At 32.5% G+C, this 18,542-nt stretch overlaps 3 protein-coding genes across 4 annotated transcripts; 1 reads left to right on the top strand and 2 right to left on the bottom strand.

Moving 5' to 3' along the window:
- Window positions 1–5,599: 5,599 nt before the first annotated feature.
- Window positions 5,600–7,320, bottom strand: LOC105111586 (activator of 90 kDa heat shock protein ATPase homolog). The gene is made up of 3 exons (XM_011006989.1): window positions 6,266–7,320; window positions 5,964–6,043; window positions 5,600–5,837 (listed from the first exon to the last, which is right to left on the bottom strand). The coding sequence occupies exons 1-3, from the start codon at window positions 7,130–7,132 to the stop codon at window positions 5,744–5,746; spliced, it is 1,041 nt and encodes a 346-aa protein (XP_011005291.1). The 5' UTR covers window positions 7,133–7,320; the 3' UTR covers window positions 5,600–5,743.
- A 3,428-nt stretch (window positions 7,321–10,748) lies between these two features.
- Window positions 10,749–13,370, top strand: LOC105111592 (ubiquitin fusion degradation protein 1 homolog). Its single transcript, XM_011007002.1, has 3 exons — window positions 10,749–10,973; window positions 11,055–11,634; window positions 13,315–13,370. Exons 1-3 carry the CDS (start codon window positions 10,749–10,751, stop codon window positions 13,323–13,325), a joined length of 816 nt encoding a protein of 271 aa, XP_011005304.1. The 3' UTR covers window positions 13,326–13,370.
- Window positions 12,256–16,465, bottom strand: LOC105111587 (gamma-tubulin complex component 3-like). Of its 2 annotated transcripts, XM_011006991.1 has the most exons (4): window positions 14,096–16,465; window positions 13,475–13,915; window positions 13,315–13,368; window positions 12,256–13,056 (listed from the first exon to the last, which is right to left on the bottom strand). In XM_011006991.1, exons 1-2 carry the CDS (start codon window positions 16,372–16,374, stop codon window positions 13,609–13,611), a joined length of 2,586 nt encoding a protein of 861 aa, XP_011005293.1. In that variant the 5' UTR covers window positions 16,375–16,465; the 3' UTR covers window positions 12,256–13,056; window positions 13,315–13,368; window positions 13,475–13,608. The 2 variants fall into 2 exon arrangements, with proteins under 2 accessions (XP_011005293.1, XP_011005292.1); XM_011006990.1 differs by having other exon boundaries at window positions 12,289–13,368.
- Between the last annotated feature and the right edge of the window lie 2,077 nt (window positions 16,466–18,542).

The raw sequence follows: 18,542 nt of genomic DNA, 5'->3' as shown, positions 1-18,542 counted from the left end.
TTTATCTCTAAAAAAATTTAACATGACCTGCAACGTAGTGTGAATATATCCTCTCTTTTTTCATTGTTTTATAAAAAAAAAAAAAAATTTATTTTTTCTTCACTACATGATATACAAACTTAATTTATAATCTAAGCTTGCGTCCTGATCTCCTGGAATCCAATCTATTCTAAAACACAATTTTCTTTATGTTTTATCAATTAAAAATGTTTTCTTAAAAAATAATTTCAGTCATTATTAAAATATATTTTTATTTGCCATGTAATGCATTGATATACATTACAAATCATCAATAATCCAAAATAATACTCTATAAGATAAAATAATTAATTGCCTCTACAATTTTCACACTCCAAAATCAGAATTTTTACATTATGATCATTCCTTAACAAGCTTCATGTGGGAACAAAAATCTGTCATCATGAAACTAGCGTTGTCATGCTAGTGGGCAGAGTTTTCACCTCGATTTGTCGTGCCATGTGAGCTCAATTAAATCCTTTGCTATTAAACCTTTGACATTAGATGTTTTACTGCTTATGTCAATTAAGGAGGTGAGGCATCCCATCCTAAATCTTATAGACAGAAAAGCAACTCAAATCCAATCAAACTTATTTGTAATTTTATGTAATGTTGTCATCCTCTCTTCCCTCTATTGGTTAAGGTGGGAAGCGTGTTGTTGTCATTTTTGTTGAAACATAAGGCCTTGAACAAACCGAGTGCCCCAAGAGCACGCTTGCACTCATCCACCGTAGTATCAAATCTAAAGCAATATTTAAAACACGATTAAAATTTTAATTGTGTTTTTTAAAAAATTAATTTTTTATATTTTAAATTTTTTTTGATGTGTTAATATAAAAAATAAAAAAAATATTATTTAAATATATTTTTAGCAAAAATTACTTTAAAAAGTAATCGTTATCATACTCTCGTATAGCCCTCAAATAATATTTGATCAGTCATAATCAACCTTATCATTTATTGTAATTCAAAGTGTGTGTATTATTCCAATGAGCAAAAATATTTTATTTATTATAATAAGAACATACAAAGCATAAAAAAATTATTCAAAGAATATCTAGAGTACATACATGTTTAAATCTATAAACATGGAAAAATAAAATTTAATACAAACATACTTTCAACATTAAAAAAAAATTGGAATACATATTAAACATATATTCAAGCTTGCAATTGATATAAAATCAAAGTCTTAACATACATACTAATAAAAAAATAACTAAGTTTAAATTAAAATAAATAAAAATATTTATTTATTGAAACACTTTAAATTCATGAAAAAATTTTTTTGTCAATAATAAATCATTTGTCCTTTAAACCTTTATTTTTCATTATTTGTACAATTATAATGTTTGCGATATACTTATTAAGATCTCAATAACATCATCTTTATTTAAATATACTTCTAAATAAGATTTTTGAACAAAAACATATGTAATTCAAATATCTTTCAAGAGAATAAACTTAAGATCTAAATTTAAGAGAAAAATCAAAGCATAAAAAGAGAAGAAACACTACAATATAAGGTGGGGAAGATTATATAAAAATCCAAAAAACATTAAATCAAACTCTTCCTTCAACCCCCACCCCCCATCCATTTTGATTAGTCACTGTAAAGTAAGAATTAAATTTGAATATAGTAGCTATAAATTTATATTTTTCAAAATGAAAAATTTATTGAAATTTATTAAGAATGTTTCTGGAACATACTATTAAAATTTTTCTTGAATCAAATCCAAGTTAAAATCTCAATTGACAAAAAAAAAAATCTTTTATGATCCAAAATATTATTTAATCCAAACTTAAACCAAAGCATAGCTAGGTCGAGCCAGCATACATGTGAATTTAAATCCAAAACATACTTTACTTAGAATATCTTCGTCTAAAAATTTAAATGTTTTTTAATTTTAATTTTAGATTTTTAATTATTTACTTTTATTTATTCTCAATGTGTAATAAAGTTTTTTAAAAAGTTTTGGCTTTCATTAAAATATAATAATCAGGGATTTTTTTATATCAATTTCTCAATCACTTATAAATTCTTTAAATTATGTTAATAGTTCATATAAGTGTACCTAACCATGTTATTTGAATATTTTTACAAACTGATCACCTCTGCATTCCTATTTTTCCAAATAATCCAGCGAGTGCAAATAAAAACCCAACACTCAACATCACCACGCAAGCAATTAGCAGAAAGCCAACTGCATAAATCCTCTTCAAAGAACATGTTATGCTGCACTCTAGGACGAAGTTTTTGCCAAATAGGGAGAACTTTCTCACAGCCCAGCAGCACACTAGGGACAGTCTCAGGTTTACCACCACATCCAGCAAATAAAGGAGAAGGAACCATGGCACCCTCGTATCTTTCATCGGCAAGCAGCCTAATCCAACTGAGAACTTGATGCTTCTGAGCAGCCTTAATCTTCCAAATCCAGCACCAACTATCCATCTTTACAATTGGACCTTCTTTCATGAGATAAGAAAATCCACTTTTAGCAGAGCATTTCCCATTAGAATTTCAATCCCATACGCGAATATCACCGTCATTCGAGTTGCCACTTTAGTGAAAACCTTGAATCCTGCTAATAACAGAGGTGAGAAGCAAACGACTTAGCAAATCCAAATTCCAGCCTGCTGAATCAGAAACAACATCACTAACTTTCTGAAGTCTTTCCCGCTCCGGAATCGAGCCTACTTTTCGACGAAGGGACCCTCCTAAACACCAGTCATTGGATTTATTTTACATTATTCCTTTGATCAGTTGGTGTACTTTCCTTCTTCCACTCCTACCGGATTTAACAGTTTTATGAAAGGAAATTTCTGATGATATTTACATTAACAGTCTGTTTGTGATTATTTTTCAGATGGGATTACGAACGTAAAATTTCTGTCAAAAAAATATTCAATGTTTAACTGTTTAGAGCAATTTCTGATCTCTCGAAAAAAAGGCATTGATGGAGAACTTTGTATGAAAACTATCCTCAAAAAAACCAAGAACAGATGAATATCAGAGAAAGGTAGAAGCTTTTGTTGAATTTTGTTCCGAATTCCTATTTCAATATTTAACTGTTTAGAGTAAGATCTTTTTTATTATTTAACTTTGTTTGTTGTCTGATGCAGAAGAGATAGAGTTTTGTGTCACCTCTACTCTGCACCAAAAAAAAAAGAATCATTGTAAGAGTCATAGGAGACGTTTGAAGAATTGTCTTTGCTCTAACAGTACTAGAAAAAGCCTGACTTGTTTAGAGGTTGGAAATCTCTTTTGAGAGAGAACTTTCTTTCATGGTTTAGTAATAAGAATATTCTTAAGCTAGTTTTCACATATCAAAACTACTTCTTTTTATTGCTAATAAAATATTATGTTATTGTTTTTAAGAATATCAGTGTTTTTTTTTTTTTTGGTGAAGGTATTATTCAAAAAAAAATTAATATTATGTATTATTTCTACGTACAAATTTTTTAAAATAATTTACTCATTAATATTTAACAAGAATAAATTATCTATTTTATTAATTTTTTCTTATAAATATTTTATATAATCTTATCAAGTTTATTGTTCTCATGTCTTTTATATGGGTGTGTAAAAATAATCTGTTTATAATTTTTTAAATTTCTTAATTGAAATTTACTTTTGCAATTGTCAGAAAATTTTTTACTTCAAAAACAATGCTAAAATATTTTCATCAAAATAACAAAATAAATATGTTCATCCATAAATTAATTGATTAAATATATTTATTTTTCATTTTTATTAGAAATCATTATAGTTTTTTCCAAATAATTTTTTCAATACTTTAGCTTGCACTAAATTTTTACGTTTAAAAAATATTTTTTAAAAGAATTAAAAAAATATTTTTTCTATACTTCAAATTATTATATTTTTTTTATATTTATATGTCATTATCAAAACTAAATTTTTTAAAAAATAAAAAATACTATTTAAATGTATTTTAAAATATATATATTAAAAAATAATTACTTCTATAGTAGTATGGTTTACAACATAACTTCATTGCCAGTGCTTCTGTACAGTATCAACATGCTTGTCTCAATCCTAGCACGCAAACAAGCTACATGCCATTTTGACTCATGTAACAGTTGAAGCTTACCATGAAAAAGCAAATAAGAACTGAACGGAAGACAGCACCAATGCTTTTTAAAAATCAAAGTAAGAACCCTTGCTGATCACCACCAAGAAAAGCCGCTTCCAAGGTTATTGCAGCACAATACTAGGATTACTTCACAGAGGAATCATGCACCAAAAAAGGAGGACAGGGCATTCTTCCATAGCAGAAATGAACCTTAAGATAGAATAACTTGGACTGAGAAGCACCTTTGTCAGCAAAGTCTCCATCTTTAGGAATGTAAATACCATCCCAGATAAAAGCTACAACCAACAATTCCGAAAGAAAGACATTAACCCTTTTTCTCTCACAAGAAACTCGAGACTTCTCAAATTCACAGCTAGTTGATGTGGCATTCCATCAATGATTCCAAGCAACAGATTATCTCCAATTAGAGCAAAACTAGAAAAGCATTCTCCAATTGACCGATAGCCTGCCAAACTATATCATGTTACCATTAATGGGTTCTAAACTAAAAACCCAAATCACCGGTGCGCTTCTCTCATGCTTTAACTACATGCCACAAAAAAATAAAACATACAACATGTTTTCCAAAATCTTTCTGAATCAGTACCCTATTTCCTCAAAACCTGCACCATGTTATCCTAACAGCTCTTTCGTAATAGAATATAGAAAAAAAGTGTTCCTAACAGCCATGAGCCACCAAAAATCATGAATTTCTTACATCTTTTACATGGTTTTCATTTTCATCTCCAATCCAGAAATGTATCTCATGCTATACTCTATAGCATTGCATGCTTGAGAAATCAGTACCACATCGTATTACACTACATTATATTATCAATGACATTACATGACAGAACTTTGCATGCAAGCCAGACAGCCAGTTTAAATTAGATTAGAAAAGGAACACTACTGCAGAAATCATGCTCCAGATCTATGGTATTGAGCATTTAACTTCTAGACACAATTATCCAAAATAAACAGATTATTTCAAGCGTAACAGCATCAAGGACACCTTTGGTATATCAAACTACACAGGATCCTACTAGCCGAGAAACCAAACAATGAAAAGAATTTGTTCTAACTACAGCAATCAAACTTGAGATATCCTCAACATGCTATAAAAGAGAAAATCTCCAATTCAAGATAAGGGTTTTCGCTGCCATCACAGACCAAAAGAAATTTTCCAATCATCCAGCAACAACCAAATCCCAGGGACCAGATCATACATGACTGCTTCTACTTGGAAAAAAAAAATTATAAATTACAACAGACGATTTTAGCTATATTATGCTGTCCTGCTTGTGGAGACCACCTATGAGTGCCCGCACACAAAAGGAACTAGCATGCCCATATCAAATCCAGCTCCATAAAAACTAACAGCATGATATTTGAAGCAGTTAAAAAGGTTTTGTTACCTTGACAAATCAAACATTGTAATTCATAACAAGCTTGCTAGATAAAACATTTTGGTTATAAGAAAACATGGGTGCCATGACAAGCAGTTTGTCGAGATTACAACCAAAAGGACTGAATTATCAAGGAGGGTCTGGAAAATCCAAAACAATCCCAGATTTCAGCAATTCAAATTTCATTGATGAAATTCTACACTTCAAAGAAACTACGTAAACAACTCATATGCCAAAACCAAAAACTGCCCGTATCTTGTTTAAAATAAGATCCCGCCATCCTCTTTCAGTATTCTCCACCACAGTTTCATTCCCATATCTGCATGAACAACAGGAGAAACAAAATACGAAAGACCATGAGCCCAAAGAACAAAAAAAACCAACAAAACTTGATTAAAAAGAAAATTAAAACACAAAGTTTTACTACTTCAAAACAAGAACTAACCTGTCTTCCTCGGGTATATCAGTATGCACCACCTTCACTATAGTAATCCCAGGTTCAGGCTCATCAAAAGTCAGTCTTACCTGCAATCACCATCCAAATTCATTCATTGAGCAATCATAAACTATAATCAGTCTCAAACAATTCAGAAACAATCCTAATCACAGAAAAAAAAAACCAAGTACCTATAAAAAATGGATAGAAAAAACAAAACAGAAATCCATTCAATTCAGCAATTTTCGTCTATTCATCACCAGTTCGTTAAATCAACCAAAATTCCAAAGCAAAACCAACAATTAACTCACCTTCGATACAATCCCATCAGGCCAGTTCCCAAACCTCCATTGCTGCACAATCAATTTCCCCTCCTGCAACTCCAAATTCCTCCCCGTCACAGACCCATCAAAAATACTAAACTCCCCTCCAACCTCTTTACTAATCCTCGCATTACTCTGAGTAAACCCCTTCCACCTATTCTCATCCATCAATATCTCAAACAAATCCTTGGCCCTACAACTGAACTTCTCCGTCAAACTAATAGTCTTAAACCCCTCTTTCTTCACCTCCTTCTTCTCCACCACCGGAGACACACTCACCTTCGTCACCGATGCGCCAGTCACCGGCTGTCCCTTTTTCTCCACCTTCTTCGTCTCCAATTCTTCCTTAGCTGGCCCACCTTTCGCCATAGTCTGCACGTAAACTCTAACTTTATCCTCCACCACCGGCTTCCCTTTCGCAAACATAGCATCCTTCAAAGTCTTTGCAATTGGACCTTCATCTTTCACCGTAACACGAATCTCAGGATCCTCGTCAGCATTCTCATCTGAAATGTACGGAATTTCAACAGATCCATCTGCCTTCAATAAACTGTTCCCTTCACTATCTTTGGCTTCGCCTTGCCAAGAAAGAACAACGTGCAACTCATAACCCGGAATAATCTTCCCCTTACGGACATTAACATAAGCTTCTCCCTCGACTTTTTCAACTTTGTTGATTTTGATAAAGAGGTTTCCTTCACCGTCGAGGATTGTGAGGTTGTTGAGGAGTTTGGAGAGGAGATTTCTTGACCATTCTAAACAGTCTGTCTCAGCCCAGTGCCAGTTGTGTACGTTGGCTCCGTCTGGTCTGTCTTCCACGATCCAGCGTTTGTCTCCTTCTCCGTACTTGGCCATTGACGATTCTCTGGTGAAATTCAAGAATGGAGGAGAATACAGGAGCGTTTTGGGCTTTTGAGAGAGATTCAAAGAAGAGAGGGAGCCACTGTTTTCGGTGAAAGGATGGAGGGTTGGTTCTTGTTCTTGTTCTTGATGATTCGGAAACGTCTAGAATTTTTGAGGTCAGGTGTGGGCTAAGGGAGGGCAAGGAAAAAGAGGGATTTTGGAAAGGTCTAGAGTACTGGACCTTACTGTGTTTTATTAGGGTAATTGTTGTTGTTGCCACTTGGTTGGTTGGGCGTCGGGCCTTTTTGGCTAAAGATAGAGGATGGGTTTAATTAGCTTGTGCTTTTTAACTTTTGATTGCAGTGGAAAGAAAATTTAATTCCTCTTTCAATTTATTTTATTTATCCTTTACATGTTAATGTCATGTTTAAAAATACAATAAAAGTTATTTTTTATTTAAAAATATATTAAAATAATATTTTTATTTTTTAAAATTTATTTTTCACATCAGCATATCAAAATAATTTAAAAATATAAAATAATATTAATTCAATCCTAAATAAATTCAAACATTTTTAAAAGTGTTGATAAACAATAATGTGAGTGTGAATTTATCCAACTAGAAAAATATAATTTTTTTTTTACTTGTTATAAATATATTTATTAGATATATGACTACATATAACTAATGTACATTAATGATAATGTTGCATTTGAGGTCACTTTTGAGTTGACCATGGGGTTTGGTTTTTATGTTGGAATTCTTCTCTAGTTAAATAAATATGTGTGTGAGAATTTTTGTATGTGAAAAATCAAAATATCATTATTTGTGAAACGAATTTTTACATGTGCAAAACCAAAATATCATTACTCGTGAAATAAGTTTTTTAATAAATTTAGAAAAACATTCATATTTAAGTTAATATTAATAAAGATGAAGGAAACCTTTTATGTAGAGTGATGTGTGCACAATGAGATGAGAAAATAAAAATTAGGAGTAAGCTAAAAAACATATGAGAGCTTTTTTATATATATAAATATTTATATTTTATATTAATCTTATTATGTTCTAGTGTCAGTTATTTTTATAAAAATTTTATTTTTGTTAATTATTATTATCCTTTGATGAGATTGTTCATGAAAGAGACAATAAGCATCCAATGCATCTATTAACTCATTTGTTTACTTAAAAAAATAAATATGAAGTGTCATTCATGTAATAAAAGAGATTTTATTTTGAAATAATGAACCATTAAAGTTTAAGAATAAAAATCATGAGTTCATTGTGGGTCTTTGATGCTAAAATATTTCAAAATGTGTAATAAATAAGGTGTTTTCTTATCTTATATGCTTTAGTTGACTCCTAAACCTATGCACTATTATTCTTTGCCATTAATTTGTTTATTAAAGACTTGGATTGGATAATCCAATCATAATTAAATTTAAATATATGGGTTTAGGTTTGTGATTGTTGGGTTTAATTTAGGTAATTTATAATTTATTTTTCTTATATGATGCATCATTTATTTCTTTTTCAATTTTACATGTTACATCTTTCAATGCCCTTGATTTGGTATAATCTAGCTTCTACCTTCAAATCAAATTTTTAGGTTCATCCATGTTTTTCATCTTCTTTAACAGATTTAACCAAAATTATCATTTTGATTTTTAATCTTTAGGTACTAAATGAGTGTCATGTTTTTAGGTTTAAAAACAAGGCTAACAAGTCCAGTTCATATTGTTGGACCACATCTTTTAAGAGTTAAAGATATGTTTAGTGAAGCAATAATTTACTTTAAAAAATATATATTTTAGGATCTTTAAGTCATATTTGGCAAACACACTCTTCAAACAAATTTCTAATCTATGATTTTTTTAGTGTTTTGCCAAAAACAACCTTAGTTAAATTTTAATTAAATTTTAGTTTTTTTTTAAAAGATCATTGTACAATTAATTTTGGGGTTTTCATATCTTTCTACCCTTTAATATTTAATATTTTGAATTGTAGAAAAAAATATTTTGCATAATTTAGCATCTATTAAAAATACCAAAAAGAAATTAAAAAAATAGTTTTATATATTTTGCATACATCATGAATTTAATAACAAATTTATTAACATTATAGAGGTTTGGTCTAAATTTTAAAAACATCTAAAAAATTTATTTGTTTATTTTTAATATAAATAATTATAAACTTATATATGAAATGTATTCTCGATATTAAAAGAAACAAATGCAAAAAATATATTTTGTTTTTAGAATAACTATGTATAACCTATAAAGTCATGATCCACCTTCCTAGGATGAGACCTGTTTTAACTAATAAACAGACTAACAATTAGAAAAACACAATAATTTCTTAGTAATATTTAGACAAATAAATAATATAACTTATCTTAAATAGGGTGCACTAAGAATAATTTTTTCGTTTTCTACATAACTAGTTCCTTTATCCAGATTCTAAAGACTAATTAAGATTTTTAGTAACCAAATTACTAAATTGCGACTCCAAACCTTGTAAATCATTAAAAAAAAAAGAATTTTTTTTTTTTACATGCACTTAAAATCTTGATTCAGAAAGATGATCATCACAACGTTACAACGCCACTCATGTACAACAATAGTCATGGTGGTTGTACTATAATATTGGTATTTACTGAACATGACTTGTAAATAAAAAGTATACATTCAGTCCAAGAATAATATCTTTATCAAAAACAATTCTTATTATTATCATACTAATTCAATCATGCATGTCAAATATAAACTAAAAATGATAATATTAGAAACATTTACATAAATAAATTTAATAATGTTTATTTTAAAAGATTGACTTTATAATTTTCTTAGATTTCTTTTTAATTAGGTCATCCTAATTTCATAACTTGAATAGAAAATTTTATTAGTTAACTTTATTATTTTGTAAGAATTGCTTTTAATATTTTTTCTTGGTTTTATCTTTCAAAATCAACTTTTTTTAAATTAATTTTTATCATTTTATATTTTATTAGATTATCTTGTTATTTTCATGATTTAGTTATTAAAATTTGATCAACTTACCCAAGTTCAGAAAGTTTTAAAGTGTTTTATTTTGACGGCAAAATATGAGTTACCTCTGTACTTAATACTAAAAACAATCATAGTATGGCATGGCCCATGCTCTTCTTTTTAGCCCTGGGTCTATAGCCTCATTAATAAACCCAGCGAAAGAATGGTTGAGTGAAATTGGTGGGATGTGATAGGCCTGTAAGCCATGCTTCCGAAGGTTGCAAGACCTAGTTGTTGTTGTTTTTTTAATAATTCTGAAGATTTAATTTCAATAGAATTCAAACTCTTCCAGGTAAAAAAGATAGAAGGTTACACATCAAGTCCCCAAAAGCATTTCCTCAAAAACTCAGTGCTAGTCTGGTAGGTTAGCCATAGTCATGTTCGTCATGGAACGACCTTCTGAAACGGACCACGAAAAGCATGACTTCGATCTAAATTGTCTCCCTGCTCCCGACTATCAAAGTTCACAAGAAGGTCATCAAGACGAAGGCAGTGATATCCACGAAAAACTCATCTCTCCCTGCTCTTCCGGACTATCCAAGTCCACAAAAATCTGGTGAAAAGGAAAGCAGTAATATCGATGGAGCCTCCCGCTAAAGCTCTGGATCATAATGAGAGTTCTAAGAAGCACAGCGATTCTCAAGTTCAAAACGATGACAGCAACAGCAGCAATTACACTGCTCAAGCCTCTCCACAATATTATGATCGATACGGCCAACATTATGATTCTTTTGAACGTACTTACCATTGTTTTTCGCTCTCAGTAGTCGAGAAATCACACCTAGAGCAGGGGAAACAGATCATCGTGCCTGCTTCAGCTTTCGAGCTCCTCCTTGACACACTATTTGAATATCCTATGCTATTTGAAATTCGAAACTAATTGAAGAAACGAGTTTCGAATTGTGGAGTGTATGCGTTCACTGCCAAAGAGGGTTCAGTCTTCATGCCGGATTGGATGATGGAGTATTTGCAACTGCAGAACGGCAACGCTGTGCGCCTAAAGAATACTACCATAGAAAAGGAAACCTTCATAATATTGCAACCTCACTCTATGGATTTCTCAAGCATGCTCAATCCAAAAGCTGCATTGGAAGAGACATTGAGTGCTAGCTTTTTTTGCTTCACCACTGGAGACACCATCATGGTCGACTATAAAAAGGAGTTTCAAGTTAATATAGTTGAAACCAAGCCATCTAATGCCATTTCCATTATTGATACAGATTGTGAGGTTGATTTTGTGCCTCATCTAGATAACAAAGAGCCAAGCAAGGAATGGCACAATTTCGTGCCTTTCACAGGTCTTTCTAGACTTTTGGATGAGAAACCTGCTGCAGAGTTAGCTCTACCTGATTCAGGTTCTGTTGAAAAAGAGAACCAAACAATGAACACAGCTCCAAGCATGGCCACTGAATCAGAGATCAGGTCTCGTAAACATCCAACAGAGGTGGTATGGATCATGCTTGCACATGGAAAGAAATTGAAAGAGCTCAAAACAGAGTACGTCAAATCTTAAACTACGAAGAAAGAACAGTTCCAACCATTCACAGAGAAGAAATACTCATTGAAGGGCTGGCTTTGCTGTCATCCTTCAGGCTTGCTATTAGTGGTTTTTGGTACTTAAGGGTGTTGGAAAATCAATAGTCGCAACTATTTTTATGATTGAAATTTAATAGTCGCAACTATTTTTATGATTGAAATTTGAATCTCTCTTTCCTTGTTTGCTTCTATAAATAGACTTTTTTTTTTGCTTGCTTGGTTAGTAAAGACAGTTTGGGCAGTCGATTATATATAATTTTTTAAGCAGAAATTGCTTTGTGACAGACACATAACTGTTAACTAAAACGGACAAGCAGAAGCTTTCCAATTTTTCCTTCGTTTAGCTGTTCTCTTCCAGTTTGTTTGCATCCTGAATGTTATCAGCTCAGGAGACCAACTGGCATTGCAGAAGGCCATGCACCAAGTTTACCACTTAAAAACTGCTAACGGTAACTTCGGAGGAACAGAAGCTCCACTAATTTCCACACTTGAAAAAAGAGGGAGAAAAGTGCATGCAACGATAAGATCAGCAGCAAATAAAACATTTATAGTAGCAAAACAAATAGTTTCCACTTCAGTTAGACTCAGGGTGCTCAACTGTATGATGAGTTAAATATACAAAGAAAGCAACGCTGCAGAACCACTTATGATTCTCTGAAAAATTGCAGCATCTCATGGACGACACCAGAGGAAGGAAGAAACATTATTTTCAAGTTTTCATCAAAAGCTAATGAAGCCTTAACTTAGTGTAGAATGTTTTTCAATTTTAAACCTCATTCTAATCTTATGCTTCTCTATAACTTTATAACATAGCAATATCACTTGTCAAACTGGGTAGACAAAAATGAAACCGGCACTACTGGCTTAAACATTTAAGCTAACATATTCAGCTAGACAAGCAAACACTCAATAAATATTCCATGGGCTAAGGGACACTCTCACCAAAGTGCTACCAGTCCTAGAAAGAATAATACACCACTCCACTCTTTGGCTTATGGGAGGCACCCTGTCAAGCATGCATGAGGTGCTTCCTTTGTCTCTGTGATTTCACTTTGATCTCTCTTCAAGACTTCAACTGGGTATTTGCTTTCACCTCATTCTAATTCTCCAGCAACACAAGCCATCTATGTTGTATGCAAAAGAGCCTTTTCCCAATAGGTAATAATCATACAAGCTCAAATCTTTATGATGATATAATTTAATGAACAGTCTTGCTCATTCGTGTGCCAGCAAGAAGGATATTGAGATAGCATGGGCCCGTTAACAATCCCTTGTGACAAGACCACAGTTTTCATTGCAAGGACAGCTTCCCAGCAACACAAGGAATTATGATATGTTTATTGCAGCAACCACTAAATGCAGCCACCACAACCCAAATAACACGTAAGTATCAAGTGTCAGGAACTCGGGATTGAAAAAACAAACACATGCAAAACCAAATCATATATCACAATGATTAGCATTTAGCCAATACATAACTATGAAACAGAGGCACAAGCTCAGTATAAACAGCTTGCAACAATAAGAAGAAAAGTACCAACAATAATTGGACTATCACATCCAAATATTTGCACTGATTTTAAGAATCTCATTTAATGATATAAAAATACCTCTAACATGATCACAAACTTTCTCGTAAACCCTTAGAAAGGAGCACAAACAATCTGAAAAGGTAAAAGATAAAAATCAGACCCCTGGAAAAGAAGTTAAAACAAAATTATTGATTGTGATAATTCAATAAAAGATAGAGCAGCTAGAATCTTCCTATACCAAAAATCATGCAGTGAAATATAAAGGTCAATCCTGGCATCAGCATGACATTGCATAATTCTTCACTTAAGGTCCAGCAAATAACTGCATTCTGTTCATGCCTTGAGTTGCAAATTGGATTAAACTCAGGTGTATTAACAGTTTTGCCATGTGCCAGGACGCAACCTACTATAAAATTCAGTGAAGTCAAGCCGAAAGAAGAGGAATTTCAAATCAACATGTTGCTGCACAGGCAACTGAGACAAGAAACCTTCAAGCAACACAGTATATTCCTTTGATATTGCTTCCAGTTCCTGCCCCATATTTTGAAGAAATTCACCAGCACGTTGTTCTAGGGCCTTCCTGCCATCACTAAACCACGATCCAGGCTCCGACATATTATCTCTTGTCTGCCTTCGTGATTTTGTCTTGTCTTGAGAGGATAGAGAGGATGCCCTGGTTCTGCATGTAATAGGAATCAAGAGTGGTTCAACACGAGCATAAAAGAAAAGAAAAAAATATATTAAAAAAATAGCATTGTTTTTGTCAATTGATATGAGTATTAAGATCTTCACTTCAAAAACATGCATGCAAACGTTCATTGACAAAACAAAATCATTAAAAAACACAGCAGATTTTTACCTTGCTTGTAACTCGTAAATTCCTTCACACAACCGATCTGCATGACTTCTGAAATGCAGTATAAGGTCAAACAAGACGAATAGTGACTTGTAAAGGGATTGAGATCGTTCACCAAGAAGAGATTTCTCTACAATTGAGTGGAGGTACTTATCATGTGCTGCAAGTAGATCATCAAGATCCCTCGCTACTTCCATCTCATTTGAGAAGTTAGACCATGAAACCTCTAGAACTTCAAACATGATATAATATTGCAAGTTTGTTACAAAATGATTCATCTGATTCCAAAGGACCTGGCATTGTCTCAGTGTTGAGAGTAACTGCAACTTAACTGCATGCTGCAGCTTGGTGAAAGAATGAGAAGTAATACAATTAGGTTTCATTGTCTTCCACGCACCAATAAGTGCATGCTCCACTCGCCTCAGCTTCCACAGGAAATTAAAAATTCTTAAATATCTTGCCATAACAGATTCTGTAAACACTGTGTCTAATGGTACTCTGGCATCATATTCCAAGGAGAATACATCCCAACCTCTATCTCCAGTACCATGCGGCAACATCTTCACCCTCAACCTATCTAATATGTCAGGATCATCATACTGAGCATTGGATGATCGAATTGCACTTTCCAGCAACCCTGCCAACTGGAATGAACTAATTGTATTAGCAGGCTCAGAAAGTTCCTGCCCAACAATATCCATTAAATACTGGACAAAATCACCTTGCCCCAGCAGTAAATAACGCTTGATTGCAAGGCAGTGTTCTTTGAATTTATACCTCGTGTACATAACATCCAACAGATGCTTGTCAATTCTCTTTGCTGCTTCAACAACCAGAGTTTCAAGTGCATCAGTGTCACCATATCCAAGACTCCCTCTTCTAGTAGTGGTCCCAGCAGCAGCAGCAGCCTCGGTTGCAGTATCAGCCCAACCACGATCATCACAACAGACACGAAGGAAATTTATTGACTTCCCAGTCCTTAAAATGCGCTGAGCAAGGGGTTGTGAAATGAATGAAGGAAGCATTCCAGCATGGAGCCTGTAACCTTCTCTCCAAAGTGATTCAGCTTTCACTGGCTGACCCACAACAAAGAACTCAGCAAAAATATCCTCCAACTCCCCTTCCAAAACCCAACTCCTAACCATTTCAAAAAGTGGTGAACAAACATGCTGCAGTAAACTCCTCATGAACTCATGCACCAATGGATCGCCATGCTGGGCATGCAAATGTATAGCCCCAGCCATGGCCCCACCCCTCAAGACTCTGCATTTATCAACCAAAACAGCCATCAACCTCATTTTCAGTGTTGGCTCAGCAAACCAAACTGACAACCTCCTCAATGATAAATAATTACACGAACTAGTTGACTCTGAAACCAACGGAATTGGATTCATTGCCTGCGCTTCAAGCACAGCCAACAACTTATAATAATCTGAAAGCTCATCCTGTAACGCAGCACAAAATGCCTGCCCTACAGTTCCCACATCTTCAGCTGGAAACCGATCCATACTCTCTGAAATATACCCTTTAACTTTCCTAAACAACCACCCCAACTCACACAACTTCCTAACCATAACCCTTGTACCTCTTGGAACCTTGATTGAATCTGATAAAACATACCCATCAACATTTGCATCAAACTTCACGTATTTCCCATCAATCCCTTGACAAACATATAACACATCTCTCACTAAAACTTCTTCGGACACCTCATTTTCCTCTCTCACCAGATTAACGAACTCTCTAAATGCGATTTCAAGCAAATTCTCCGGATCTTTACTAACCAACAAAACCCCATTATCATAACCCTTTTCCCTTCTCTTAAAATCACGGGAAATCCGCGATTCATTGCTCAAATCAAGCTCATTTAACCCCAAATTAGGTAACAAAAGCGTGGAATTTGGAGCATTTTGTGCAATTTTTGTATCTTCAGAAATGATTTTAAGCAAATAAAGAACTGCCCATTTGTTATCAATACTTCCCGGTCCCGTTTTCGATGCAAATTTGTTGTATAACTCAGCGAAAGTGAGAGCTTGGGAGGATTTACCTTGAGTGGCAAGACCACGCTTGATTGATTCAGAGATTGAGGCGGCATCAGGGGCAATCGATGGGGTTAATCTGCTGGAGAGAATGCGGATTGCGTAGCGAAGAGAATTTTGGAAATCAGGAGAGTTAGGGTTAGAAATTGGGGGTTTAGGGTTTTGAGGGTTTTGTGAGAGTAAGCGATTGACTAATTCTTTGACCAGATCTAGGATGTTTTGCCGGTTCTTTTTTTTTTTCATTTTTTTTTTTTTTTTTTTTTTTAGAGAGTAGTAGAGGAGGGAGAGTGAGGGTATTGGGAGTTGAGAGTCCGGGTTTCTTTGTATGGGCGGGGAAATGTGGAGTTTTTGTATTTTTCAAATTGGTCTATATAATATACATTAATGAAATTTTATTTTTCAGGAAAAATATGAAGAAAGAAAATTGTTTTCTTAATTTCTTACATTTGGAATTAAGAAAAAAATGAGTCATATATTTTTTTATTTTTGAAATTTTGGGGAATTCTAAAAAAAAACAAAAATAGTTTTTTGAATTTCAAGGGATATAGCTTTGCCATGATTTTTATAAAGTATTTCCTTATGAAGAATGATAATACTTATAGAGAAATTAAAAATTTATTTTTAAATCTATATAGGAATATTATTTTTATTTTTTGGAACTGATTATTATTTTTATTTTTCATTATATATATTTTTCTTTTCAAAATGAATCCATAAATTGCTATTTACTTGTAATATATTGTAAAATAAGGTATGTATAATATTATTACATTCAAATTTTCCTCAATTTTCCAATTTTTTTTTTTGTTGGGTTCATATAATGGAGGAAGGAGTGGGAGGGTAACCAACTATTAAATTTGCTTATAACAATTAAGGATGTTGAATTTTAGTTATGCATGATTATTATGATGAAGTTATGGAGAAACTCTTAATAGAAAATGAGCTTCCATGAATTGTGATTTTAGGTTAAAATGTGATTATATGCTTAATGTTTGAGCTTGGTTATATGCTTGCTCATTCATTAAAAAATAAGTTTTTTATGAAATAAAGAACTTTACTATACTTAAATTAATAAACGAAAATATAAAAATAATATATGAGAAAATATAAGTGTAGAAAAGTATTAAATTTAAAAATTTTATCACAAGATATTTATAGACCTTGGTCACGCTCATATTAGGATATGCAGAGTTTCACAATTGTTGAAAATATTAGTCTTCACCATTAAGTGTAGTGTTTTTCACTCTATTTATTGAGAAGTGGGTAATTAGTAGTGATACATTTACTAGAAATAATCATCGGTTAAGAAATAAGAAACCTAATTTACATAAAAAGTAGTTTGTGTTTGCATTATCGATCATTGGGTAGAAAAGATGATGTCAACCCTGCATAAAAGTGTATACTTGTGAAGAAGATGTCAAAGAGTAACGCGAACTTTAAAAATATAAAAATCTAGAAATTGATCTTTTCCAAGAAAGCTAGATTTAGACTTGTGATTAAGTTTGACACAATGATAACATGTACCAAGACACCAAGACTATAAGTAATCAATTATCACTCAACATCTATAATTAAGATGCAAATGAGAAATATAAAAGACACCATGAAGCTCGATTAATTCTTTATTAAGTTAGAGTAAAACTATACACTAGAAAATATAAGCATTTAATTGTCGAAATTAATTAGCCATGAAGTAAATGAATCAAGCCCCTCTTATACATAAATTAAATTGACTAATGTTTGATCATTATTTGTTAAAGATGTAGCCTTTTTAAAATTCACTTTGGCCCAAATACTTTGAATAAGCTTGTTGAATGAATCTTTGAGCTTTTTTGCCATTCATCTTGTAATTGACCAATTGGAACATGCAATGGGTCTTTTGATGTAATCCCGATCGTATCATCTCCTCTCTCATAAAAAACATCCATCCATGAATCATCACCTAAATCAAACAAAAAAAAACCTATTAAAAATAGCATTAACATTATACTCACCTAGTAAATTTGTTTTATAGGCATTATCATTAATTTTATCAAGGATTTGAAATGATTCATCTCCTATAAGCATCAACTTAGATCTTTTTTTGCTAAGAAAATCTTTCTTTTTGCATATACACCTAAGCCCAATCACCTAATTCAAAAATAACCTTTCTTTATCCTTTATTAGCTCTAAAAGCATACTACTCTTTTTTTTTTTTGTATTTTCCGCCTCACATTCTCATAAAGAGCCTTTACTACTTGTGATTTTATATTGCTATCAAGACTAACCCTTTCATTAATAGGTAACAGAAACAAATCCAAAGTAGTCAAAGGATTAAAGTAATGGATAATTTCAAAATAAGAATAATCCTATAGAATACACACTCTTATTATAAGCAAATTCAATAAATATGAGGCAATTTAGCTAATTAT

The sequence above is a fragment of the Populus euphratica genome, unplaced genomic scaffold (genome assembly GCF_000495115.2).
Source record: "Populus euphratica unplaced genomic scaffold, PopEup_1.0 scaffold484.1, whole genome shotgun sequence".
Taxonomy (NCBI): domain Eukaryota; kingdom Viridiplantae; phylum Streptophyta; class Magnoliopsida; order Malpighiales; family Salicaceae; genus Populus; species Populus euphratica.
Note: the sequence above shows the minus strand (reverse complement) of the source record. Positions and strands in the feature narration are given on the sequence as shown.

What these genes read in the sequence shown, in the direction of transcription:
- LOC105111586 (XM_011006989.1), bottom strand. Translation starts at nt 7,132, where the DNA reads ATGGCCAAGTACGGAGAAGGAGACAAACGCTGGATCGTGGAAGACAGA. An exon ending in CTGATGGGATTGTATCGAAG is followed by an intron (nt 6,044 to 6,265) that starts GTGAGTTAATTG and finishes TGGTGATTGCAG; the next exon opens with GTAAGACTGACTTTTGATGA. An exon ending in GATATACCCGAGGAAGACAG is followed by an intron (nt 5,838 to 5,963) that starts GTTAGTTCTTGT and finishes TTGTTCATGCAG; the next exon opens with ATATGGGAATGAAACTGTGG.
- LOC105111592 (XM_011007002.1), top strand. Translation starts at nt 10,749, where the DNA reads ATGGAGCCTCCCGCTAAAGCTCTGGATCATAATGAGAGTTCTAAGAAG. An exon ending in AGCAGGGGAAACAGATCATC is followed by an intron (nt 10,974 to 11,054) that starts GTGCCTGCTTCA and finishes AACTAATTGAAG; the next exon opens with AAACGAGTTTCGAATTGTGG.
- LOC105111587 (XM_011006991.1), bottom strand. Translation starts at nt 16,374, where the DNA reads ATGAAAAAAAAAAAGAACCGGCAAAACATCCTAGATCTGGTCAAAGAA. An exon ending in ATTTACGAGTTACAAGCAAG is followed by an intron (nt 13,916 to 14,095) that starts GTAAAAATCTGC and finishes TATTACATGCAG; the next exon opens with AACCAGGGCATCCTCTCTAT.